The 19,969-nt window shown below is 41.2% G+C and overlaps 1 protein-coding gene across 1 annotated transcript in view; it reads right to left on the bottom strand.

Annotated features, from left to right (window-relative positions):
- Positions 1-229: 229 nt before the first annotated feature.
- CPB1 (carboxypeptidase B1) overlaps positions 230-19,969 on the bottom strand; it is a 36,745-nt gene continuing 17,005 nt past the window's right edge. Inside the window, exons 4-11 of the mRNA XM_030216178.1 lie at positions 17,567-17,666; positions 17,338-17,439; positions 15,616-15,717; positions 13,138-13,248; positions 12,956-13,046; positions 11,965-12,167; positions 3,918-4,002; positions 230-458 (exon numbers count right to left, since the gene is read on the bottom strand). Of these exons, the coding sequence (XP_030072038.1) occupies positions 271-458; positions 3,918-4,002; positions 11,965-12,167; positions 12,956-13,046; positions 13,138-13,248; positions 15,616-15,717; positions 17,338-17,439; positions 17,567-17,666 (982 nt within the window). The 3' untranslated portion in view covers positions 230-270. The remainder of the gene's footprint in view (positions 459-3,917; positions 4,003-11,964; positions 12,168-12,955; positions 13,047-13,137; positions 13,249-15,615; positions 15,718-17,337; positions 17,440-17,566; positions 17,667-19,969) is intronic.

The following is a 19,969-nucleotide window of genomic DNA, read 5'->3' as shown; positions in this document are numbered from 1 at the left end:
GCACCCTCAGCGCATCCCTTCACCCGCCCTCTTAAAACCTGCTTTTCACTGGACATTGGTTAAGTAGTCTGCAAGCCTGAAATTTGACGAGCCATGATTTGTTCAGTTACCTACAAAAATGAACAGGATAAGTAGTTTGAGCATTGGCCCCTGGCTTACTAATTCCAGTCAGTGAGTTATATGGTAATTTCATTGAATGAAACAAAGAAATGCAACAGTGCACATGGAATATGTAAAACAAATTTTCTTTAATAACTCTGAATTCCTTCTTTAATAGGGATTGTTGAGGACATGGTTAGCGATGTATTTTACTGCCAGGAAGGTCTCCTCACAGGTCGCTTTAATTTGTGATTCAGGCAGGGCAAAACCATATCTGCCAGTGTCACGTAGTTCAAAGGTGAATGAGTACTTAACGCCCAAGTCATAAGCCCAGTCATCTGATCCACCGGCAGCAAGGTCTGCAGTTAGAGAAAAAGGAATGAAAAGAACAGAATCAAACATTAGAAAACGGAAGGAGGAATAATCTCAGGTTCTTGAGGTTTCCTAAATCTCCCTTGATTTCAGCTACTGATATTCTTAAGAAATACTTTAATGAGATATTGGGGATACCTATGGAGGCTTGTCCTCCTATTACGAGGACTCAATATATTTCAGGAACTGAAAAAGGGGAAAATCAACCACAGAATCCTCCTGATTTAAATCTTACTGAGTTTCTGGAAACCTCTCTGGAGATAGTCACAGAGAGAACTACGCTGATTGTCTCCTTCGCTCTTGAACTGGATAGAAATAACATTTTAAGACTTTACTTTCGTCATTTAAATGATATATTTTTTTGGGGGAAAATTCAAATTTTTCCAGATTTGGCAAGAAGCACTCAAAAAAGGAGGAAGGAATTTCTATCTTACAAAACTAGAGTGACTAATTTGGGTGCAACTTTCCTGTTAAAATTTCCATGTAAATGCTTCATAACGTATGAAGCTAATAATTACATATTCTTTTCCCCTTTAAAATTATTACAATTCATATCATCTAAGGAAACAGTTAGATCACCTGTAGCCTTGCCTCCCTAATTTAAGTGCTGTTAAAGTTGGCTGTAGATATTCGAGCTGCCCCCTCCGTTAATTATTAATTTTTTCTTTGTTGATATTTCCTAGTATCTTGATCCTATTATTGGGGACAAATGTAAATCAGTGTGTTATACTTTAACCATTTGGTTGTAAGTACTGGTTTTTCTTTTCTGCCTTAAAGTCAATTCTGTTATTTCTAAGTCTATGTATATGGATGTACACTTTATTATTAATAATAAAAAAAAAAAAAAAAAAAAAAAATGGCATTGGCATTTATCACATGAGGCGTACCATTTTCACAGTTCTTTGCCCTTGACGGGTGGAAGTGAACTATTAAAGATTTAGGGTTCATTTTACAAAGCGATGCTACCAATTATTGTGCGCTGAATGCGAAGAAGCCTATGGGAATTGAATGGGCTTCGCATTCAGCGCACTGCTAATCAGTAGCGCTGAATGTGCTTAATCAAATCAACAATTACTCAGATTAAAGTCTGTGCTGATGTGGAAGAGAGGATGTTTTGGATCAAAGTATTATTATTTGGGTACGCACATGCAAATCTACACACACATAGCTGGCTGTTCTTATTTTCTTTCCTTGCACTCTACCAAACCCTCATCCACACCCTTGTCACCTCTCGTTTAGACTACTGCAATCTGCTTCTTGCTGGCCTCCCACTTAGTCACCTTTCCCCTCTCCAGTCGGTTCAAAACTCTGCTGCCCGTCTCATCTTCCACCAGGGTCGCTTTACTCATACTACCCCTCTCCTCAAGACCCTTCACTGGCTCCCTATCCGTTTTCGCATCCTGTTCAAACTTCTTCTACTAACCTATAAATGTACTCACTCTGCTGCTCCCCAGTATCTCTCCACACTCGTCCTTCCCTACACCCCTTCCCGTGCACTCCGCTCCATGGATAAATCCTTCTTATCTGTTCCCTTCTCCACTACTGCCAACTCCAGACTTAACGCCTTCTGTCTCGCTGCACCCTACGCCTGGAATAAACTTCCTGAGCCCCTACGTCTTGCCCCATCCTTGGCCACCTTTAAATCTAGACTGAAAGCCCACCTCTTTAATATTGCTTTTGACTCGTAACCACTTGTAACCACTAGCCTCCACCTACCCTCCTCTCTTCCTTCCCATTCACATTAATTGATTTAATTTGCTTACTTTATTTATTTTTTGTCTATTAGATTGTAAGCTCTTTGAGCAGGGACTGTCTTTCTTCTATGTTTGTGCAGCGCTGAGTACGCCTTGTAGCGCTATAGAAATGCTAAATAGTAGTAGTAGTAGTAGTAATATATAGTGGTGAGAGCAAAGGAATCGTACTAGGTTTAAAAAAATAGACGTCCCCGGATTCTACAAAGGTCATTCAAATTTGGCCACGGAATCCAAGATCGGTGCGCAAACTAATTAGTTAATGAGCCATTAATGATCAAGTATTAATGTTAATTGGCACTAATTAGGGCACGCACAGTTCTACCTATGCACTATTCTATAACACTGCATGCATAAATTGCTTTGTGCGCAACTCAAAAAGGACATGGCCAGAGGAGGTCGTGGATGGGTCAGGGGTGTTACAAAAATGTGGGAACAGTGTTAAAGAATAGGGGCCCCCTTTACTAAGGCGCACTCATGTTTTTAACGTGCACTAAAATTGTGGGCGCGCTCAAATGTTAGAGATGCCCATAGGAATGCATTGGCATCTCTAATATTTAGCACGCCTACAATTTTAACGCAGACCAAAAATGTGATTGCGCCTTAGTAAAAGACCCCCATTGGTTGTATGCCAGCATTTACAGCAGGTTTCAGCAGGCATACATCCTCGGGCATAGGAATCTGCACAAAGCGCTATTCTATAAAGGTTGCTCAGAGCTAAGTGCGGATCTTAATGGCGCCTAACTTTTGCGCTGTTTACTGAATCTGGTTCTTAGCAAAAATAAAAAAAATAGCCGTTCAACTTAGAATGTGTATTTGCTAAGGAGGCCCCATCCACTTTAGAAGACAAGGAAAGAAGACCTCAAAAGTGCTCTAAATACCTCCTTTTATTTAAAATAATGTTAACCCTTGGTTGAGAAGAACCTTTTTTCCCCAATAGTTGGCTTTTAAAAAACTTGCCATGGAGATTAAGACGATGCAAGAAGCAAAAAAAAAAAAAAAAAAGACTCAGCATGACAATGTCCGTCCCTGCCCCCTGGATCTCTAGTTACTGATGCCAGATGAAGCAAAACGTTGGTTGGGTCATTCTACATCATCAAATGCTCTTCAGATTTCACAGAGGGGGGAAGTTATCGAAGCGGGCTATCCTTAAGGCATGTTATTTTATCACTAGCTTGTGCTATTTTAGCATAGATCCCATTTTATGCAATGAGGCCTAGTTATTAATAACTAATAACTAGGGTTAGCAGTGTCTCTTTGTCTTTGTGAGTGGGGTATGAATCTAAAAGAGAATGGAATATATTTAGTACCCTCTAGAACTTGCAGCTAATTGGTTGATATGCACATATCTTTTCCTAATAACCAGTTAATACCTTCCTTGTTTATTATGGCTGAATTATTTGCACTCTTATTTAAGCATGCAGGCATAAACATTGTACTATTTCTTCAGTCAGGGCACTGGGGAGAAAGGCTGAACTCAAGATGAGAACTGAAAAATGAAGAAAAGGGAAACAGCCTAGAGTGGAGGGAAGGGACAGGGGAATGGGAAGACAAAGCATAAAAGAAAAGCAACATGTAAAGAAATCAAAACAATAAAAGAGCAGAATAAGCAAAGTAAAAACCAAAATGCCACATATGTATTTTGCAGGAGAATTGGGCCTCTGACTGTAATTACTCCATAAAGCTGTGACTTACAGATTGTTGCGGCTCCTGAACCATAGGTGTACTTTGTGTTGTACAGTGAGGCCAGCTGGTTTACTGCAGCTTTAGAAATGCTGTTCTGGAATGGATAAAAGTCAAAGGATATTTTTAGAAATAATGTTAAATACCTTACAGCATGCATGTTTAAGTCAGTTAATATAGAATATTCATGATCAGGCTGGCCTAGTGGTTTAGGTGATAGGAGCTTTGCATTGCTATATAAAATGTCACAAACCAAACCAGGAAAGAACAACCTCCATAGTACTAAACACAAACAAACAAACAAACAAACAAACAGTGGAGATGACCAGTGATCAGTGACCTATCATGCTGAATTTTTTTTAAATTTTATTTTATTATTATTTAAACAATATACAAGTTGTAGTAACAACATACTTGTGGAAACACAGAGATCATGTAAAGAAAAATAAACATCTGGACCAACAGGTCTCAAACAAAAAATATTATAACAACAATCCTATCTCTTTCTCAGACCTCAATCTTCAAAGGGGGGAAAGTGGTGAAAATCTTATAGGAGAGATTAATAAAAGAAAACATTGTCTATATGTCAGTGGCTTTACTTCTGATGTTTCTCGCTATTTCTAATAATTATTCTCAATTTAAGTTTTTCCTATCTACAAAACCCTGTGATTGTTCAGGATCATAAAAAATATACTTGTTATTCAAATATTTGACAATACATTTACAGGGGTAGGCGAGTAGAAATGAAGCTCCCATTTCTCTCACTCTATCCCTTTGTAACAAAAATTTTCTACGTCTTTCCTGAGTTACTCTAGTAACGTCAGGATAAATCCATATTCTTTGACCATAAAATGGTTTCTGAAAATTTTTAAAGTATAATCTCATCAATGAACTTAAGTCTTGCTCAAATATTAAGGAAATAATTAAAGTTCCACGAGTTGTCACTTCAGTTATGGATTCTTCCAATATAGCCGTTAAATTCTGAAGATCTATTTCATTACCCTCTTGTGCAGGTTCATTCTTCTTTGTCAATATTTTTAAATAATAAATTTTATTGCATGGAGGGATAGCTTGAGATGGTAAGTTCAGATTCTCAGTTAGATATTTTTTAAATAAATCATTTGGAGATATCCCAGGTATTATGGGGAAGTTTATAACTCTAAGAGTCAATCTTTTATTGAAATTTTCTAACTGTTCCATTTTTCTATGAAGCAAAAGTTTATCTTTTACCAGTGAATCAGCCGTAGTCTTAATACTTTTTATTTCCTCATAATTCTGGGATATTTTAGCCATTGTCTCTGAACGTACCTTATCCAAGGATTCCGTTAACTGAGTCATTTTTGTCCCAATTGAAGTAGTTTCTCGAACGGATTTAGAAACAATTTGTTTTAGATCCTGAAGCGCTTTCCAAATTGAAGTCAACGTTATTTCTGCCGGGTTTACTTCTTCCATGCTTTCTTCCGTCGCAAACTCAAGAAAGGCACTGCCGGACTGAATGTTAGCTTCAACGCCTTCCGTTGCTTCGAACAGACCTTGCTCTTTCCTTTGTGTTGCCGGGCATGGAGGTGGAATAATCTCTGGGGGCGAGAGAGAGATGTCCAAACCCTGGGGCGTCGGCGCTCCTACGATGGCGTCCATCGCGGGTCTCGTCTCTCCAGCTTCGCGAGATTGGTTTACTACGAAGCGCTCCAGTGTTTGCTGCCGCGGAGACGATGTCCTGGCCACCGGCAGTTGACCCCTGGTAATCGCCTTTCTTTTGGTGTGAGGCATTGTAAGTAACCAAACTTTTTTTAGGAAATATTATTTCAAGGCAGCAGGAGCGTCTCGTGTATGCGTTAGATCGCCATCTTGCCACCGGAAGTTCCCTCCACCTATCATGCTGAATTGACATCATATCTTCAAAGACGATTCGACATGGGCCCTGTTTCGGCTTTATAGCCTGCATCAGGAGTCTGACATCATCTAGAATTATGGTATATAGCAACCGTAAAGCACTCACAATTACGCTGATGCTGAGTGTAGTTGACCTTCGAGATCATTGAGTTTTGAACTGTTAAGCATTCTTTACGTGTCCAGTATATTTGGATTTACCAGTTTATTATGGTTGCTATATACCATAATTCTAGATGATGTCAGACCCCTGATGCAGGCTATAAAGCTGAAACATGGTCGAGTCATTTTTGAAGCTAATAAAGTCAATTCAGCACAATTGGTCAATGATCAAAGATCATCTCCACTGTTTGTTTGTATATAAAATGTCACTAGTTCATTTCCCAATGAAAGACATGTGGAGGGGCATAATCGAACGGGGGCGCCCATCTCTAAGGGCGCCCATCTCTAATGACGGCCCGGCAAAGGGGCAGGGAAACCTGTATTATCGAAACAAGATGGGCGTCCATCTTTCGTTTCAATAATACGGTTGGGGACAGCCAAATCTCAACATTTAGGTCGACCTTAGAGATGGGCGACCTCGGTTTTCGCCGATAATGGAAACCGAGGACGGCCATCTCAAAAACGACCAAAATCAAGCCATTTGGTCATGGGAGGAGCCAGCATTCGTAGTGCACTGATCCCCCCCCCTCACAAGCCACGACACCAACCGGGCACCCTAGGGGGCACTGCGGTGGACTTCAGAAATTGCTCCCAGGTGCATAGCTCCCTTACCTTGGGTGCTAAGCCCCCCAACCCCCCCCCAAACCCAATACCCACAACTGTACAACACTACCATAGCCCTTAAAGGGTGAAGGGGGGCACCTAGATGTGGATACAGTGGGTTTTGGGTGGGTTTTGGAGGGCGCTCATTTACCACCACAAGTGTAACAGGTGGGGGGAGATGGGCCTGGGTCTGCCTGCTTGAAGTGCACTGTAGTACCCACTAAAAACTGCTCCAGGGACCTGCATAGTGCTGTGATGGAGCTGGGTATGACATTTGAGGCTGGCATAGAGGCTGGAAAAATGTTTTGTAATTTGTTTTTTTGGGGTGGGAGGGGGTTGGTGACCACTGGGGGAGTAAGGGGAGGTCATCCCCGATTCCCTCCAGTGGTCATCTGGTCAGTTTGGGCACCTTTTTAAGGCTTGGACGTGAAAACAAATTGGACTAAGTAAAGTCGGCCAAGTGCTCGTCATGGATGCCCTTTTTTTTCCATTATCGGCCGCGGACGCCCATCTGTTAACCATGCCCCCATCCTGCCTTCGGTACACTGCCGACACGCCCCCTTGAAGTTTGGTCGTCCCCGCGACGGAAAGCAATTGAGGGTGTCAAAAAAAATCGGCTTTCGTTTATACCGATTTGGGCGGCCTTGTGAGAAGGACGCCCATCTTCCGATTTGTGTCGGAAGATGGGAGCCCTTCTCTTTCGAAAATGAGCTGGATAGTTCCAAAAAGATAGAAAGATATCACCCACAACTTGCTTGGTGACCCTTATTTCTGCAAATTCAAGTGAACTAAGATAGCATCCAAGATGCAGTACACCATGATATACACTAGGGAGTAAATCTTTAAGACCTACAGGCTTGATTTTATAACAGGATGCCTATGTGAAAAATCCAAAAAGATGTCTATTTTATAATGGCAACCTCATGTTTATCTGGCTTTATAAAATAGGTTCAGATCCATCCTCAATAGAGTACAAATGCTGCGGCATAAATTTACACCTGCTACGAAGAATGTGAATTAACAGATTTGGCCCTGAGCATTTGATTTGCACATATTACACATGTGTCAGAAGAAACAGTTTATATTTGTGTAGGAACTATAATATTGTGGAACAATCCTTAAATTTGATGGTGTCTGAACATGAATAGTATTTTAAGTTACAAATGTATATAACTTGCACCTGATGAATCTAATTTTATATAAAATATAGGAGCCCTTTTACTAAACTACCGTAAAAAGTGGCCTGCACTAGTGTGGGTGCGAGAAATTGGCGCACGCTGGGCCATTTTTTACCGCAGTGGGCAAAAAGGCCTTTTTAAAAATGGGGCAGTAAATGGCTGTGCACTAATATTAAAAGTAATGCACGACTATTTACTGCCTGAGTCCTTACCGTAACCTATTTACTTGGCGGAAAGGGCTCATTTGCTATTTGTGCGGTAATCAAGCAGCACGTGGCAATGTGGTTGTGCTGCCGATTACCGCTGAAAATGCCCCCCGTGGTAGAAAGTAGAAAATTAATTTTTACCCAGGAAACTGCACGTGCCAACTTCAGAATGACCAACAGGCACCCACACTACCATGGCGGTACAGTTGATTTGGTGCACGCTACTCACGTGGTAGTCTTAGAGTGGCTTAATAAAAGGACCCCATAGAGATCAGAATTGAGATGTCCAGTTCAGGATGTGCATAATTCCAGTAATATTTTTGAAAAGAATCTGCTGACATAGAGTCTTTTCTAAAATATTTACAGAAGTGCACATGTATTTGCTGGGTGTGTGTACATGCATATTTTATAACACATGTGTATTACAATCCTAACATGGCATCACCAAGACTACACCCTTGGGAATGCCCATATGCAGATCATCTAAAAGTAAGCACACAGCTTCCATGTGTGTACTGTGGTATGCAGGCACCCCCTCCCACAAATTCTGCATAAGTCACCCAAAGTTAGGCATGTAAAGCAATTGGCTAAATTGGTGATAACAATAAATCATTATATAAGCACATAAGTATTGCTTTACTGGGACAGACCGAAGGTCCATCAAGCCCGCATCCTGTTTCCAACAGTGGCCAATCCAGATCACAAGTACCAGACAAGATTCCAAAAATGTACAATACATTTTATCCTGCTTATCCTAGAAATAAGCAGTGGATTTTCCCCAAGTCCATTTTGATAATGGCTTATGGACTTTTCTTTTAGGAAGCTATCCAAACCTTTTTTAAACCGCACTAAGCTAACTGCTTTTACTACATTCTCTGGCAACGAATTCCAGAGATTAATTACATGTTGAGTGAGGAACAATTTTCTCCAATTCGTTTTAAATTTGCTACTTTGTAGCGTCATTGCATGCCCCCTAGTCCTAGTATTTTGGAAAAAGTAAACAAGTGATTCACGTCTACCTGTTCCACTCCACTCATTATTTTATAGACCTCTATCATCTCCCCTCAGCCGTCTTTTTTCCAAGCTGAAGAGCCCTAGTGGAGGAGTGGCCTAGTGGTTAGGGTGGTGGACTGAGGAACTGAGTTCGATTCCCAGCACAGGCAGCTCCTTGTGACTCTGGGCAAGTCACTTAACCCTCCATTGCCCGCCGCATTGAGCCTGCCAGGAGTGGGAAAGCGCAGGGTACAAATGTAACAAACAAAAAAAATAGCCGCTATGGCCTTTCCTCATAGGGAAGTCATCCCATCCCCTTTATCATTTGTCACCCTTCTCTGTACCTTTTCTAATTTCACTTTATCTTTTTTGAGATGTGGCGACCAGAATTGAACACAATATTCAATTACAAGCACTAGCTGGCACTAATTACTGGTTACATATGTATCTGCTCTGTGCCCCTATTCTATAACCTGTGCGCTTAATTTATCTCATGTGCAACTACAAAGGGGTGTGGCCAAGGGAGGGACATGTGCAGGGAATGGGAGGGGCATGGGCAGGGCATGAATGTTCCCAGGATTTAGGCACAGAGTTATAGAATAATTCCACCTCCACGCCTAACTAATAGCAGTTAAGAGCAGGGGCATATCTGAAGTTCAGCGGTAGGGGAGGCCAGAGCCGAGGTGAGGGGGCACATTTTAGCCCCCCCCCCCGGTGCCGCTGACCCCCCCACCGAAGATGATGACGACGACACCCCCCGCCCGCCGCCGCCAACACCACCACCTCCAAGCTCCAACTACTTTCAACCTCCCCCCTCCCGCCGTCAATCCGCCGTCGCCTCGCCTACCTTTGCTGGCGGGGGACCCCAACCCCCGCCAGCCGAAGGCGTCTTCCTTCCTTCGTTTGGGTTTGGTTTCTGACGTCCTGCACGTTGTACGTGCATGCAGGACATCAGAAACTAAACCCAAACAAAGGAAGGAAGACGACTTCGGCTGGCGGGGGTTGGGGTCCCCCGCCAGCAAAGGTAGGCGAGGCGACGGCGGATTGACGGCGGGTTGACGGCGGGAGGGGGGATTGAGAGGGTCATCGGTAGGGGGGTCCAGGGGCAAATCTACGGGGGCCAGGCCCCTGTGGCCCCAAAGCAGATACGCCCCTGGTTAGGAGAGAGCATTTTACAGTAGCCTTTGGAAGGTTGCCGAATAAAGGTTGCTTTTTCTGCCTTTTGTTCCATCCGAGGGCCACTACACTGCTTGTTTGCTTGAGCTTAAGGTTAGTCATGAAAATGACTTAAGCTTGTATTTGATAAACACAATTCCACATGAAACTGCTTTTATAGAATTCATGCTTAGCGCGGAACATTCTGTCGCCTCACTTTGGGCCCATTTACCGAATCTATAAGAGCCTTTGTGTGTAAAGCAGGCTTTACATGCAAAACAAAAAAGCTTTATAAATGTATCTCCCTACACGTTTGCCTGGCCATCCAAAGTGATGTATTTTCAATGACAGATATGTGTATAATTGCTTCTTTGAAAATCTGAGTGTAATGTTGGACACCTAGTTATGCTATTTAGCCATCAGCACTTTGACAGATAAGTGTTTAGTGGGTAAATTTCACTGCTAAACGAGTACCAGCCTGAAGCAAATTTTCAGCAACTTTATCTGGATAATGCCACTGAAAAGCCCAGCAGACTACCTCAGCGTTCTCCAGATAGCCCTGAGGCAGTCCAGAGGCGAAGCCTGGATGGAGCCAGAAATTTTCTAGATACCAGCAATACTCTGTGCCAGTATCCAGATAGCTATCTGCACAAGTTAGGATAGAAAAAAAAGCTGTCCTAAGTTGCCTGAATAGCTATCTAGGTGCCAACAATGAATATTGCTGGTACCTGGATAATGCTACTGGTGTATCTTTAAATGCCATGGCTGGCCTTTACTCATTTAAGCAGGACTGTTTAAGTAGAATATGGTTCTAACTTAAACAGATAACTTATCCATTTAAGTTTAGGACTACATGGATAAGCTGGTTGAAAATCAGCTTTAGGTTCACTGGATAAGTGATTTAGGTAAATGTAAGAATATTTTGATGTGCTGAAAAGGTACAGAAAAGGACAACGAAAATGATAAAGGGGATAGGATGACTTCCCTATGAGGAAAGGCTAAAGTGGCTAGGACTCTTCAGCTTGGAGAAGAGACGGCTGAGTGGAGATATGATTAGAGGTCTATAAAATACTGAGTGGTGTGGAACGGGTAGAATGAATTGGTTTTTTACTCTTTCCAAAAAAACAAGGACTAGAGGGCACACAATGAAGCTACTGAGTAGCAAATTTACAAGAAATCAGAGAAAATATTTCTTCACTCAACGTGTGATTAAACTCTGGAATTCATTGCCAAAAAAACATGGTAAAAGCATTTAGCACAGCAGGGTTAAAAAAAGGTTTGGCTAATTTCCTAAAACAAAAGTCCATAAGCCATTATTAAGTTGGACTTGGGAAAATACACTGCTTATTTCTAGGATAAGCAGCATAAAATCTGTTTTACTCTGTTGGGATCTTGCCAAGTACTTGTGACCTGGATTGGCCACTGATGGAAACATAATACTGGGCTTGATGAACCTTCAGTCTGGCCCAGTATGGCAACGGTTATGTTCTTATATTTTTAATCTACTCTATAGCATAGAAACCTGCCTCACATCCCTCTGGAATGCTGTACTTTCATTCTGTAGTGTTTCGGTTCCCCTTTCTTACTTGCAGGAGAAAAGTGAGAGCCCTTCGATCTGCATTGCTAAGCTCGCAGAATTGCGGGTAATGTCATTACTGAATTTCAAAAAATATGAGAGTCTATCCAGATTTTGATGCCTTGAAATTTTCAAGTTACAGAAATAATAATTTAACTGATGCCATTTGTGGACTAGTAAAGTATCCTCAAGGTGCATTTACAGGTTTTGACTGGAACATCTTTCAAGCAGGTAGACTTCCAAAAAAGAAAAAGACAAATAGCATGTACAACATATTTCTGTAGTACTGTCCTTACCAATTCAGCATGGTCTTTTGTAAGAGAACTTTTGTATGAGTAGGGGAAGAGCAACATTTGAGAATAGGAGTGAATTGTCAAATAAGCCTTAATAGTAGACTTTTTGGAACGAATGAAGTCAGCCAAAGCCTTGGTCTCCTTTTCAGATTCAGGAACAGACCCACAGTAAGTATCAGAACATGGGTTGTTTGAGGCACCAACAGCTATACAGATAAAAGAAAGTTGGATACATCATACAGCACTTATATAATAATTTGCTTATTAATTTATTTATATTTATTATTCCAATGAGATTAGTCTTTGTAATAGGAAAATGTTCAGCACAACATACACCAAATACAACAGCTAGCAAATTGAAAGCAAAAAGTATTTTTATCATATAGTGTATGCTTAAGTTATGGAATCTGTTAATGGAGAATGTGACTTAAGTGACAACCATAACAGGGTTCAAAAGAGGCCAAGTCCATAAAAAAATTATAATCCAGAACAGGTAGGTAGAAACACCACAATTTCACTTTTGTCAGATTTCTGAGGCAGCTTGATGAAACAATGGCCACTGTTGGATCTAAACAGTGATTTGGCACTTTACTCAGATACATTTTCATTCATTAAGGCTGATGACACCATTTAAAGTTTTAAGGAGGTTTTTTTTGCTTATGATTGAGCTACGTATAGAGAGAGCATATTTTAAGCATTTCAGCGGCCTGAGGCTTTTTCCTGCTTTTTGAGCACTCGTTTATGTGAAGTTTGATTTTGGTTTCATAACTGCAACATGCCATCCTGCTCACAATCTTAGCCGTTAACTGATTAAATACAGGATATGAAGAAGAAGGCATTGCCTTCAAGTAGCTTGTCAAAAAATGTATTGTTAGTCCAATAAAAAAGGTATCACTTTATTTTTCTTTCTTTTCCTTTGTTTTATTTTATTTCTATTTATTACCTTAAAATGGACTAACTTGAATTTGTAATGCGAGGACTTTGGAATACTTACTACACCACCCGGCATCAAAATTCCTGTTGGGATCAGTGCCAATACAGTTGCTGTTTGCATTCTTGGAACGGGTCTTTCTCCACATCCGATTCTGGAAAAAAAATTGTTAATATTAAATAATACCCTAACAATGTTCTTTGCCATCTAAACATAACAGTCAATTCATAGCTGCAAATGCATACATTGGTCCATGTGTAGACATAGCCATCAATGTTTACGACTGGCAGGATGTAGAAGTCCAGGTTATTGAGAAGACTGGTGATTTCATTATCAGTACCATACTTATTGACAGCCTACAAAAGAAAGAGAGAGGTGAGTGGTCCTATAAAATTAAATATATAAACATTTCTACATGAACTATTGATGGTCATAGTTGCAGTGGTGTGAGTCAAATAAATCTTTACAGAAAAGGCTGTAGGAACTTTTGTTGAGACCATGAAGCAAGACTTGGATTTGATTACTGGGGCTGGCTGGCCCTGGGTACCTGTCACTGCCTAGGTAATTACCTCTTGAACTATTGCATGTTATAGACAAATAGGAGCTCCCTCCCTAGTTTTAACTCATGCAATGCATATTGACTAAGCCATGTTAGGTATTTAATATTGGTTTTAATGTTTGCTAACTGTGCATCACCATGTTAATTGTTAGCACTCATTTAGTGCTGTGTTAAATACCCAACATGGCAATTCTTATTGTGGGTGTACTATGGACAGAGACTGCCACAGCTACATCCTTTGAAATAGCAGAATGTATATGATTCAATAAAACAATTTTACTGAATGAATTTCCTAATCTACTAGGTAACAGAGGGCCTCAGATCTACTGCAGCATGGTAGTGCATGTCAGTTGCAGGCTGAACAGGGCTCTGCTTCCCCTGTGTTCAGAGCAGTGACAAGTGTTACACTAGTTTTGTGAACTCTGGTTAGTTTATACTAGATCCTAGTAGACCTTTGTGGAAAGTGGAAAGATGTTTTTTGTGGTTGCATTCAGGTTTGCCAATCTTGTCTGCCCAAAGTGGTCACACAGGATAGGCTTGTCAGTCCTGATTTGCTGTCATTGTGATGAGTACTTTATGTTGCTCTTCAGCCTCCAGACCACAGTGCTTCTCACGCGGCTCTTCAACTCCACATACAGGCCACCATTTATGTCAGGGGTGTCCAACCTCGGCCCTCTTCAGTTTGGGTTTTCAGGATTTCCCCAATGAGTATGCATAAGATCTATTTGTATACAGTGGACGCAGTGCATAGAAATAGATCTCATGCATATTCATTGGGGAAATCCTGAAAACCTGACTGAGATTGCAGCCCTCGAGGATCGAGGTTGGACAACCCTGATTTATGTCATGAGCAGGGGGAACCTGGTGTAGATATATTATCTCTCCAGTTTCCAAATAACAAACACAGCTTTGGCTTTGGAAGATATATTTTATCTGCAGTTGCTCAACCAAAGTCCTCAAATATTGTAGATACAAAAACTAACACAGAACACATTAATGCACATAGATTAATTATTTTAACAAGCTGTTAAGCTCTTAACAAGCAATAACGAGCACTAATTGGCAAAAATTAGAATTTAGGCACATACATTGCTAAGTGTATTCTGTAATGTACTGCGCCTAAATTCTAATGTGTGCAGGCAAAAAGTGGCATGCTTAGGGGCATGGAAATTAGCATTTCGTGGGTATTCCAAAATCTACATGCATTGTTATAAAATATGGGGCCAATGTGCATAACTCTATGCACAGGGATTTACACCAGCTTTTCGTTGGTCTAAATGGACACCCATAGATTTAGCCACATGAACTACACCTAAGCATATTCTAATACCGTGTGTAGATTTATGCACGATCTTTAGAACATCCTTAGACGCGATTGCCTAACACGCATTAATTTTAGGTACCATATATAGAAGCGGGCCCTTAGCGCACAGCGGCTGCACGATATAGCCAGCTGTCTACAAATATATTCAAACACTGGCTGGCTAAGCTTAGTGGCCAGATTGGACAGCCTAAATAGCAGTCCTATCTTTGATTGCCATACACTTAACTGGCCAGTGTCAAATATTGACTCAGGGGTCCTTTTACTAAGCTGCATAGGTGCCTACATGCACCCAACGTGCGCCAGTTTGAAGTTACCACCCGGCTCCCATGTGGCCCTTGTGGTAATTTCATTTTTGACACACGTCCGCCACATGCATCTGAAAAATAATTCTTAGTTTCTGACGCGCATCAGCTATGCGTGTCAAGGGGCATTCTACATGTGTAGGTCATTACCACCCGGTTAACACAAGAGGCCTTACCGCTAAGCCAATGGCTGTCAGTAAGGTCTCAGACCCAAAATGGACGGGCACCAATTTTTATTTTGCCGCACGTCCATTTTCGGTAAAAATTAAAAAAAAGGCCTTTTTTACAGGTGCGCTGAAAAATGGATCTGTGCGCATCCATAACACACGCCTACACTACTGCAGCCCATTTTTCAGCGCACCATTGTAAAAGGACCCCTTAGCTGGGTAAGTTTGAGCCAGTCATAAACCTCCCCGGATATTCAGTGCTGGTCACCGGAAATGCGGCACTTATGTGGACTGTCTCCCACGGTTTCAATATCACATATTTTAGTTGAAGGCATTAATAGCTGTATTAATGAAAGCAGGATAGCACTGACCTCTTTGACAAACCACTGGCAGAAAGCAGGGGAGATCCATTCTCGTGCATGAAAACCACAATCCATAAAGACGGCATTTTTACTTGAGCCACTTTTGCCAACCTACGACAATCAGAGAGCACAAAATAACTCTGTTTTCTGAGAGCAATAAAAACAATCTATTGAAAGATGATCCTCCCAAGTCAGCAGGTGCAATGCAGCAAGGGCTGAAGACAGACCAGTTTCTATAATTAAAACCGAATAATGTGCCTGAGAATGTATTGCCCTTCAGAAAAGAAAAGCCTAGGATATTTACTGGCAGGACTCATGATCACAGTTTATACTTATATAGGCTGTCAGAAATTTAAGAGTCACCTTGAACATATTATTAAAAAAAATGTTTAGCTATATTTCACTCTCTTCTCACCTTCACATTTTATCTTGTATTGACATTAATAATGCCCTTTTATAAATGAAATGAATACTGGTGAGATTTTCTTGGTCATTTGAGCCACAGAATCTAACTAGTTAGGGATTAGCTGATATTTGAGGAAAAATCAAAAGAAAGAAAGCACAAAATCATGATGAACAGATCTACTGGTTATAAATTATTAGAGTACTACAGGGATTCTCAATCTAGTCCTTAGGACATGCTCAGGGGCCCTTTTACTAAGCCACGTAAGCGTCTACACACGCCAAAATGGACTTACCGCCCGGCTACCATGTGGCTCTTGCGGTAATTTCATTTTTGACACATGTCCGATACGTGTGTCTGAGTAAATACATTTTTGTTGCGCCGAAAATGACGGCGTGCTAGGGGTGGGAAGTACTGTCGGGCTGCTGCGGTAGCCCAGCGGTCCTTCCTGTATAGCGAGCGGTAAGCCCGCATTGGGCTTACCGCTGCTTAGTAAAAGGAGCTCTTGGCTGGGTTAGCTACGTGGGTCTCGACACTGAATATTGCCGGCACCCGCATAATCGCTGGTTCCTTCTCCGTTTCGCCTCTTATAACATTCTTGACCTGCCCACTTTCAGCATGGGTGGTTAGAGATGATATTCAGTGGCACTGTTTGGTTTAATACTGCTGAATATCAGTGGTTGGGTAGCTCAAAGCAATTTAAGCAAGCAGGAGCTCCTCCTGCCTGTTTATGTTGCTTTGAACATAGGGTGGCTTGTGTCTAGAGTGGCAAACTTTTGGAGGTGGCAAAGTTCCTGCTCCTCCTTCCCTACAGATTATAAGAATAGCCATACTGGATCAGACCAATGGTCCTTCTAGCACGGTATCCTGCTTCCAACAGTGGCTCATTCAGATCACAAGTACCTGATAGAATCCCAAATTCCTGGTCTGTGTACTTTGCACCAATTTGAGTAGCTGGCCATCAGGAAGTGCTAGAATTTGTGAGTAGTCTGATTATCCTAATTTATTGTGCGTAGTTTCAAAATATCACCTAACATATAGGGCCTCTTTTAGGAAGCTGCGCTAGTGGTTCCCACGCGGCAAAGCCGACGGAGTTTATTCACAGTAAATGGATTTTGTCGGCATTACCGCACCGGGAGCCGCTAGTGTGGCTTGACAGAAAAAGGCCCTAGTTTGCAACTGTTATATCTGACATAGACAAAATCTGGACGTTTTAAGAATCATTCTTAGGTTATATATTTGAAGGCAGTTCTGCAATGATCCTAAACCTACTGCAGAATATGAATCAAATCACTATCGAGTCAATAGTACTGAAAAGGAGTGATTACTTTAAGGAGGTACATGGGGCGACCTTCGTAGGTTGTTCCGATCTGAGAACGAGAAACAAGATCTGGATTCTCAGCAGCAATGCTTGCAGTCCAGGCAGCTATCTGTTTTATAAAAAAAAAAATATATATATATATATATATATAAAAAATAGGAAACCTAAGACATGAAATCCAGATCCAAGCATAGAATCAGTATATAAAGAGGAAAGTGTATCGTTATGAATCATACCGTATCCCAGTTGTTGTATTTCTCATAATTGTGTCCAATAGCTCGAGCATTATTATCAAACTCTTTCTCCAAGGCCAATTCTAAATTGTTGATCAGCACTCTGAAATAAGTAAGCAAGTATTAATAAAAAAAGATTAAAGAAATATTTTTAATACAAAAGTTGATGCTTCCATATATGGTGCTTTTTTTTTTCTTGAAATCTCATAGTTAAATTGGAAGGGAATAAACCTTTTGGGGGTCCTTTTACTAAGCTGCGTTAGGCTACAGGGGGAGTAGCATTCGCCAAATCGACCTTACTGCTAGGGTAGTGTGGACACCCAGCGGTAGTTCCGAAGTTGGCACGGGCAGTTTCCTGCAGTAGAAACAATTTTATGTTTTCTTTCGCAGGGGGCATTCCTGGCGGTAATCGACAGCGCGGTCACATTGCCGCGTGCTGCCTGATTATCACATGAGTAGCGTGTGAGCCCTTTCCGCCAAGGTGGCAGTAAGGGCTCAGGTAGTAAATAGCTGTGCGCTACTTTTAATATTAGCGCACGGCCATTTATTGCCCCATTTAAAAAAGGCCTTTTTACCCGCCACGGTAAAAAATGGCCCAGCGTGCACCAATTTCACGTACCCACACTAACACAGGCCACTTTTAACCGCAGCTTAGTAAAAGGGTCCCTTTATTTTTTGATTTAAAATCATTCAGAATGATAATTAGTTAATTTTCTTTTTCTCCTGCCAATTGCGCAAGGCTTCTAATAGGGATAGGTTATTTTTAGAGAGTAATTCTCCATAGAGTGAGTGAAGTTAGGTGATGAGATGATATGTGCTAAGCGTGAATTCTATAACAGCAGTTGTGTCTGGAACTACCAATACAGAATACAAGTATAAGTCCACAACTATGTGCTTAACTTAAGCTATAAACACTTATGGTACTACTACTACTAATCATTTCTATAGCGCTACTTGAGGTACACAGTGCTGTACACATTATTTGCAGGTACTTCCTCTGACCCGAGAGGGCTTACAGTCTAAGGGGCCCTTTTAGAAAGGCACACATAGGCGCCTATGTGTGTCCAACGCAGGTCAAATTGGTACTACCGCCCGGCTACTGCATGCCCTGGGCAATAATTCCATTTGTAATGGGCAGTTGACGCTTGCTGGATGCTTAGCTCGTGAGACCTTACTGCTAAGTCAATGGGTGGTGGTAAGGTCTCAGGCCGAGAAGGGACATGCACTGGTTTTCATTTTGCCGTACATCCATTTTCTGGCACATTAAAAAAAATGCCTTTTTTCCAGGTATACTGAGGAAATGGACCAGCGCACAGCCAAAACACTCACCTACACCAGCACAGGCCACTTTTGGGTGCGCCTTAGTAAAAAGGCCCCCTAAGTTTTTTGTACCTGGGCAATGGAGAGTTAAGGGACCCTTTACTAAGGCGCGTAGGCACCTACGTGCATACAGCACGTGTCAAATTAGAACTACTGCCTAGCTAATGCATGCCCCGGCACCTACGCAGTTTAGTAAAAGGGCCTCTCAATTAGCACAGCTACATTATTGCATGCTAACTAATTAGCGCAGGAATAGCATGTGAGCCCTTACTGTCTACAAAATGGGTGGCAGAAGGTGCAAACACAGTAATGTTTTTAATGGCCATGTGCTAATGCAACATTAGTGCATGCCCATTTAATACAAAAAACAGAAAGAGGCTGCAGTGAAAATGGCCTTAGTACGCAGGAAAAACCTGCACAAGGGTGCTAAGGCCATATTTTGCCACAGTTTAGTAAAAGGACCCCTTAATTTGTATGTGTGAGTTTTGCATTTTGTATTTTATTTGTTTTATATTTGTAAACCATCTTGAATGGCTTTTGCCAAAAACAGGGTACATAATTTTAAAAAATAAATAATAGCCAATTATTGGTTGTTAAAGCCAAGTACCATCTAATTATTCAATTAGGTCACATAACTGATCTTACTCTGTAACATGCATGTGAAATTTACATGCTATGCATCAAGTTGGACGTGCAAATTTATGGAATGAGGGGGGTTACTCTATTGATACATTAGCCATTTATTTGCTTCTGGATTACTCCTCCTTCTCCTTTATATGGGCCTGATCAAAACCAGGTGATCTTATTTTTCCAATTAATTTCTGTATTTTTTTTTTTTTGCTTTTCTATTAACAGGTAGATTTGTCTTTTCTTGGAAAAAATTCCAGTGAATTTAATTTGGGAAAAAAAAGGGAAGCAGTTTTCAACAAGAAAGTTTCTGAATAAGTGGTCATTATGGAGAGATTAATTTCTTGCAACATCTACATGACATGTTCTTCTTTTATCCCCCCTTCAATCCGTTCAGAACTCTGCTGCACGTCTTATATTCCGCCTGAACCGATATACTCATATCACCCCTTTCCTCAG

This window comes from Microcaecilia unicolor, chromosome 10 (assembly GCF_901765095.1).
Source record: "Microcaecilia unicolor chromosome 10, aMicUni1.1, whole genome shotgun sequence".
Classification (NCBI taxonomy): domain Eukaryota; kingdom Metazoa; phylum Chordata; class Amphibia; order Gymnophiona; family Siphonopidae; genus Microcaecilia; species Microcaecilia unicolor.
Note: the sequence above shows the minus strand (reverse complement) of the source record. Positions and strands in the feature narration are given on the sequence as shown.